This window comes from Macadamia integrifolia, chromosome 4 (genome assembly GCF_013358625.1).
Source record: "Macadamia integrifolia cultivar HAES 741 chromosome 4, SCU_Mint_v3, whole genome shotgun sequence".
NCBI lineage: Eukaryota > Viridiplantae > Streptophyta > Magnoliopsida > Proteales > Proteaceae > Macadamia > Macadamia integrifolia.
This window is the reverse complement of record NC_056560.1, coordinates 36,620,753-36,628,914: the sequence shown is the minus strand read 5'-3', so window position 1 is coordinate 36,628,914 and position 8,162 is coordinate 36,620,753. Positions and strand designations below refer to the sequence as shown.

The 8,162-nt window shown below is 39.9% G+C and overlaps 1 protein-coding gene across 1 annotated transcript; it reads right to left on the bottom strand.

The window, feature by feature from the left end:
• Positions 1-454: 454 nt before the first annotated feature.
• On the bottom strand, positions 455-1,527 carry LOC122076430 (protein FAR1-RELATED SEQUENCE 5-like). Its single transcript, XM_042641727.1, has 2 exons — positions 552-1,527; positions 455-465 (listed from the first exon to the last, which is right to left on the bottom strand). Exons 1-2 carry the CDS (start codon positions 1,525-1,527, stop codon positions 455-457), a joined length of 987 nt encoding a protein of 328 aa, XP_042497661.1.
• Between the last annotated feature and the right edge of the window lie 6,635 nt (positions 1,528-8,162).

Here is an 8,162-nt window from a genome sequence, read left to right as displayed (position 1 = left end):
GTCCCACCGTCGAGTTCCCTGAGGAGGACTGGTGGACCCCTGAGGAGTTTGAGCACGGCGTAGACTGCACGTGTGAGAGCTGTGTTGCGGGGCAGCGGTTCTGAGGCCGAGCTGAGCTCCAGCCTTGATACCGATGCCGGGCTGCGTACTCTGATGTTGTTGATAATTTCCTGTATATAATTGATATTCAAACTTTATTCTTTTTGTGTATATATATCATGCCTTCGGGCCCAAATGTATATAATTATGGTATCGCCATTTGGGTATCAGGTATATGGGAATTATTACAGGTAAAACTTAGTCTTCCGCTGATTTGATGAGTTGATGTTAGTGTGTGTATGCTGTGGTGGAATACAGTGTCTGATGATCCTGGCAGGTTTGGGTTAACCGGTGTTAACTCGGTCACCGCTCCGGTTCAGTGCGAACGGGGTGTGACAGTAATTCTTCCTCATACTCAAATATACACTTTTTCAAATATTTGAGAAAACAAGAGCCATCTTTCATTATATGACCTAGATGTTCAATGCCATTTTGCATTATGTGCCAAGTACACAACCCATGCCATGTCCCAGGCCACACTTCATATAATGCTTTTGCCATAGCAGTATCTTGATCTGTGAAGATGGTTATAGGTTTTTTATGCCCATTTGCTTCTGCGAATGTCTCAAATAACCAATTAAAAGATTCAGCTGTTTCATCATACAAAAGTGCAGCCCCAAATATAATAACCCCTCTATGATGATTAAAACCGGCAAATATCCCAAATGGCCTATACTCTTTGTTAGTACAAAATGTGGTATCGAAACTAACAACATCACCAAACTGTGCATAGTCAATTCTCATTTTAGGATCAGCCCAAAAAATATTAGTGATTTGTTCATCACTATCCAACTGTAATGAGTATGTAAATGAAGGATTGTTCATACTCTGATTTTCAAAATATTTCAACAAACTCCCTGCTTCACCATATGATAAGGAATATTGTCTTTTAGTTCGTAGATAGTTCTTCTGATCTTGCATTATGTAGCCAAGACTCTCTGTCCCGCCAGCTTGCCTACTCATTAACTCAAATGCAGCCTTAGGGTTGATCCCTGAATCATCTGCTAAATCGATTTCATATGAATGTATCTTTGAAATCTTCCTCTGGGAACGCATAAAATGCCTAGTACCAGGAATATGAAGGTGGTGATTATGTTCTTCCACAAAATCACGACACTCATATTTTCCATTTTCCATCAGGTATATCCCCATCCGTGCTGGACACTCTGTTCTCGTCTCAGCTCGTGGTTTTTTTGTATGGATGTCTCGCTTATCTATTCTCCGAAAACCAGCTTTATTACATACTAATCTCCGTGAAGTTATAACTGTCATGTCTTTCTTTCTCTTATGTGCAAAATCTCTTCTAATACTAAAACCCAATCTTCCTCCATAACTGTTATAGAAGTCATAAGCATCCTGCTCTGAATTAAATATCATGCCTACCCGAGGACTACTGTCAACATTCTCACCTAACTCAACGTCATCCATATTCCGATAAATGAAGCAATTTGTTGATTCTTCAGAAAGTTGAAACAAGTTACAATTTCATAAGTTTCGAGAACATCTAAGAATGACTAAACTGAAACAATACTTAAACTACCATCTATTGCAGACCTCAAGCTTGTCTATGGAATTAGCCAACTCGTGGTGAAATAACCACCCCCCTTCCCAGCCACTTACAAAATAAAAATTTTAAGAAGTTTCTATTTACCAAAGTAGAAATGGATTCTGAAATATTTGTTTAATTGACAGACTTTTGTTTTAGGGTTTGATTGAGAAGGATAAAATAAAAAAAATATATAAAAAAAGAAAGAAACACAAACCATGTCATCGTCCTTACCAAGCAAAGAAGCATAAAAAAAGAAGAAGAAGAAGAAGAAGAAGAAGAAAAACAAACCATTCCACAGGTAAACTTCAAAAACAGAGACCAATGAAATCTCACAGGTAATATTGGAAAAATATTTTGAAACCAGAATTGCCTATACAGTGTTGAAAAATATTTTCCATCGAGTATATCCCCATCAGTTCCATTCTACTTTCTTTAGTAGTGGTATAATTAAGAAGGTAGTAAAAACGACCATCAAAAAAAAATTTAGGCTTTATAGGTCATCAGAGGTTTTAATGGGATACAACAATGTTTAAAAGAGTTTCCATGAAGGAAGTTGCCAAGAACTCCACATTTCCTGTTAGTATTTAATTATGCCGACCATCACTTCTGTAAGAATAGAATCAGGTTTGACCATGGTCTTAGATTTAATTCCCTCAGATCTTAATGAATAGAAAATATGGAAATCTAATCTTTACATTATCCAACTGAAACACATTTCTCTCATCTTATGAACCCCCAACATCCCCTAATAAAAATAGGAAAAGAGGAGTAAGGAGTTCATAATTCACAGACATTACAGATGATTGGGTTCAGCCACTGCCCAACTTCTTCCCACCTTTGATAGTTAATACTATTATGGTTGGGCTCAGCCACTGCCCATCCATAACCAGGCCAAGCATCGTCATTCATCACATTCAAAGACCCCAATTTTAAAGTGATGTTAAAGCAATGCAAATCACCTGCATTCTTTATTACTTCCACCACCCCTAACAACCCAATTGCTTCGATCCCAGGAGACAAAACTTTAAGATAAGAGATGAATTAAGAACAGAAAACGATTTCAAATCCAAAACATTAACGATTTACAAAGACCATTCATGAACAAATCCAATGCAAAACACAAAATAATTACATTCCCTATGTACTTGCAGACTCATCTCTTACCTTGTGCGGGTTTGCTTCCTCCGAGAAGAAGAGAGGACACAAAGGGAGAGGGCTTGCTTTCGTACGACCAGAATCGTAGGCAGCCTCCGAGCAAAAGAGAGGACGCAGCAGAGGGAGAGGGTGCTTTCTTTCGTGCGACCAGAAGAGGGAAAGAGGGAGAAGAAGAAGAGTAGATTTAGGTTTTTTTACTGTTTTGGTCGATCCGCCCGGTCGATTTTTCAAGCCAAAAATTAGACCGTTTTCTTCGGTCTTGTATTATCTACCATACATGTGGCAAACACCACGTGGCAAAATCTTAACCAGCCTCCACTAGGCTCCACCAGTAAATGATGCAGCAGAGGAGCTCGATCCCCCTCAGAAGCACCTCACAGTTTCAGACATCATATGTATCAAACAACTAAACTAGTCACAAGCTAAATTTAAGGCTGTATTTGGTAGTTATTAACAAAAAAACTATTTAAGCTAACTTTAAGGCTGCATTTGGTAGTTATTAATGAAAAAAACGAAATAAATAGTTTGGTAAATTTAACTTCTTTTTTTTTAAAGAAAAAAGGAAAAAAGTAATGGAAAATAATGGAACGGTGAAATCTTGTTTCGTCATTTCAGTTTCATTAAAAAAGAAAAAAAGTGAACAACGAGGGTGAATCCTTTGCCCCTTTCTCCTTTTCTCACCCTTGCGCAAAAAAGAGAAGGCAACACTGTGAGAGGCATCTCGGTTCGGATTTAAATCCTTTGAATTCTCCATCTTGCAATTCTTGTGCAATGCTATCTGCAAAGTGTGAAACTTGATGTGGACAGCCCATATAAAGAGAGAGAATTGGATGCTACTCAAACCGGTTTGTGCTTGATAAACCGGATCGAACCGAAAGAGAGATGACCAAACCCCAACCAACCCTACTTTGGCATTTTGAAATCGTGAAACCCACAAGAAGGTGATAGAGATGAGGATCAAGACTACCAACCAGTCATCCTTCTCGCCTGCAACTACTCTAGCGACACCAGAATTGGTGCCTAATAGCAACCCTTTGCTTGATTACATCTGAGGCGGAAAGGGAAGTATGCACCAATCCTCCGTACCGGTCAGGAGAAGTTCTCAATTTTTCTTCTTTTCCCTTTTGTGGGTTCTTCTTCTTCTTTAGTTAGTTAATTTTCTTGTTCTTTGGCTTTTTTTATATCTAATGGGGAGGAAAACGATGATAGGAGCAAAATGGATGACCAAATTCTTAGCTCTTAAGAGTTAAAAACAGAGGAAAAAGAAAGGTAGACGACCAAGTAAGAAAGTTAGAGAGAAAGAGGGTAGCGGCATTAGAAATTTTTCGTTTTTTTTTTTTTTTTGGTGAAAAGGAATCTATTGATTTCGTGTGGGGCACATGGGGGTTGGGGAGTTATAACTCTCCATCAACCACGGAGTGGAATTTGACCAAACTATCTTATACGAATTTGATAGTGCCTTCCGAGCTAAGGAATCCGCTGCATGATTGGAATCCCTAAGAATAAAGGAGAAAATACAATCATTGAACCAAGTAGAGAGGTGAATGATATCTGAGAGAATAGGCTGAATGGCTAAAGGAGCTTTGTTGACCAATCTCTGTATATAGTTGATGACCTCCTTGGAGTCAGACTCCACTAAGAGCTTCAACTCCCAAGGAGATTGCCCCTAAAAGTCCGCCGCGAACTGCAAGGGCTTCCCCTTCCAAGATGCTTCCAAAACTTTAAACTTCAGACACCGCCAAGAGAACTGAAGTGCTAGTGTCTCTAATCACAATACCCAACCCACATTTGCTATGATCTGGGCTCCAGGATGCATCACAATTTTCCTTTATGGAAAGAGTAGTAGGAGGAGCCCATTTGGTCTTCTCTATGTTGTGATAAGCTGCCTGTGAAATGTTGCTTGAGGGGAGTCTATAACAGAACAAAATTTATGAAAAGCTTGAGACGCCACTGATATGACCTCACTTGGATCCCATTTTTTCCTGCCAAAGACAGTATCATTTCTAGCTTTCCAGATTGTCCAAGCAATGAAAGAACTAAGACTCACTGCTTCCCTCCATTGCTTCTTATCCATGTTTTGGGGCCTACACCATCCTTCAATCCATTTTGGAATAGAAAAATCTGATCTTTGAGGAAGTCTAATGGATAAGGAACACCCAAACCAAACCGTTTTAGCAAAAGGGCAATGGAGCAGTACTGGTAATAGTTCTGGTAGTGTACCACAATGCGGGCAACGGGCATCACCTTGGATCGTCTTTTCACAAAGACTATCTCCAGTAGCTAAAGCTCCAGCACATGCATGCCATAAGAAAGACTTAATTTTAGGTAAAGATTGACATCTCCATATGGATCTCCAAGTGGAAGAGGCAATAGAATCCCACCTGTTCACATGAGAAGAGGATGCTTGGTCATTATTTATTTGCTGCTTGATATTGCATTGGAGGTGGTAGGATGATTTAACCGAGAATTGACTATCCTTAGAGGCTCCCCATACTAACTTGTCATGGTCAGGGAATAGGGGGAGGTGAATTTTTAGGATAGTAGCTCTATCTGTTGGGCTGAACCATTTCTCTAGCATCTCTAAATCCCATTTTCTTGTAACATGATTTATGATATCAAAGACTAGATGGAGAGGGCAGTCATCTACACGAGGGTGTTGTAGCTAAAATCTGGGAAGGGAAGGAACCCACTTATTATGCCAAATACTGATTTGATCACTATACCCTACCTTCCAAAGTAAGCCTTCCTTAAGAACTTTCCTCCCCTCCAATATACTCCTCCACGCCCAAGAAAGGTTATTCCCCTCTCGAGCCTCTAAGAAGGTCATCATAGGGAAATAGAGATCTTTCATAAATCTCGCCCAATGGTGACCAGGATTAATAAGTAATCTCCATGCCACTTTGCTTAGTAAGGCATTGTTCTGTAGAGCAGAGTCTCTAAATCCAATACCACCAGAGTCCTTAGATTGGCAGAGCTTCTCCCAAGCTAACCAGTGAATTTTTTGCTTATCTTCCTTATCCCCCCAGAAAAAATGGGTTGCTTCTTTATGAACTCAATCATGTATGGATTTTGGTATCTTGAAATGTAAAGCAACAAAGTTTGAGAAAGGAAGGAAAACCGATTTGAGTAAGACTTCTCTTCCTGCATAATTGAGGAATTGCTGAGTCCATCCATGAGTTTTCTTTGCTACCTTGTCTCCAATAGTATGAAAAAGCTCCTTTTTTGATAAGCCGAAGTCTGTAGGTAACCCCAAATACTTAGATGGTCCATCCCCATAGGTAATCTTTAGAACTCTAGAGAACCATCTCTTCAATCTATTTGCCGTGTTAGGGCTAAAGCAAAGGGATGACTTCTTCAAATTTATAGATTGACCGCTGGCTTGACAAAATAAATCCATACAATCTTTCAACCTATGAACCTCCTGCAACTTCACCTCCGTAAATAAAATACAGTCATCAGCGAACAAAAGGTGTGTAAGAGGGTGGGATCTATTCTGAATTTTTAGGCCATGAATCTGCTTAGCTGCCTCAGCTTCTTGAAGAACACCACTCAAACCTTGACCAGAGAGAATAAAGAGAGTAGGGGAGAGGGGGTCTCCCTGTCGAATCACTCTACTTGGTTGAATAGTACATCTTTCAGGCCCATTCACAAGGATAGTATAGTCAACAGATGTGATAGAAGTCATGACCAGATTTATAAACTTACAGTTAAATCCCAGTTTATATAGAATTCGAGAGAGGTAAGGCCACTCTATTCTGTCATATGCTCTTCTCATTTCAAGCTTGAGCGCCAGAAGATGTTTCTTCCCCTTCTTTTTCCTTTTAATGTAATGGAAGGCCTCATGGGCCATGAAAATATTGTCTGAGATTGATCTTCTAGGGGTAAATGCTGATTGTGATTTTGAAATGAAGTGGGGAAGAACTCATTGAAGACGGACAGCTATGATCTTTGAGATAACTTTAATTGCAACCCCACAAAGGCTGATCGAACGATAGTCTTCTGCAACTTCAGGGCACTGGTTCTTTGGGATTAGGCATACTAATGTATCATTGCAATGTGGTGGTAAATACCCTGTAGAGAAAAATTCCACAACAAATACAAACAAATCCGAGCAAGTTAAATCCCAAAAATGCTGAAAGAAAAGAGGGGGGGGTAGCCATCGGCACCTGGAGATTTTAGCAGTTTCATTGCGAATAAGGCTTGCTGAACCCCTTCCATGGACGGAATGGAGCATAGCATTTCATTCTCCTCATTAGAAACGCCTGGTCTTAAGGTGTGGAGAACTGATTCCAAGGTTGCATCATTGATCCTCTCTGATTTAAACAGATCTTGATAAAATTCATTAATTTTATCATAGACGCCTTGTTCGTTGGTAGTCCAATCACCCAAAGGAAGTCGCAGCTTAAGAATGTGATTCTGTTGCCTCCTTTGTATAGTGCATGCATGAAAAAATGATGAATTTTGGTCACCTCCTTTCAACCAGTCAACCTTGGATTTTTGCCTTCATAGTTTTTCTTCATAGGCAAGGGCCTCCTCCAGCTCTTTACTAATATGATTTTCTTTTTCTTGGGTTGCAGCCATTATTGGAGATGATTGGAGTTTAGCCAGAGTCAACTTTAGTTTCCTGATCTTACTTTGAATGTGTCCAAAGCATTTGTTATTCCAATCACAGAAAAGGCCTTGGCAATGACTCAATTTCTTGTGAAGAAAAGTAGCACGTGGACCTTGCTGAGGACTATCCCATGCCTTTATAATCACTTCCTTACAACCTGGGTGTTGGAGCCACATCGATTCGAAACGGAACAGATGGGGTCCTTTACTTGGTCGACCATTAGTGTCAATAAGAATTGGAATATGGTCTGAGCCGATTGTTGCCTTAACCAAAACCACAGCCTCTGCAAAGGACATACGCCAGTTAGCATTTGCTAGTGCTCTATCAAGGCGAATTCGAATATTTGCCGATCCCAACTATTTATTAGTCCACGTATATACTAGGCCATGAGCTCCCAGGTCCATGAAACCACATGCTTCAGTCATGGTACAAAATTGATAGACATCTCGCCCTCCTTTGCAGTTGCCACCGTCATTCTCCCTCCATGAAAGGAAGGAGTTAAAATCACTACAACACATCCAATTTCCTTGACGAGTGTGGCTAATATCAATTAATGCATCCCAAACCTTTTGACGGAGGGATCTCACAGGGTCCCCATAGACTAGAGTAAGATAAAAATCAAGGTGGTTGGTTGAACTGACTAAACAAACAATAATTCTGGAATTTCCAGTTATAACATTCACCGAAACATGATCATTCCATAGAACTAAAAGTCCACCTGCTGAACCTAAAGAGGAACAGAGAAAC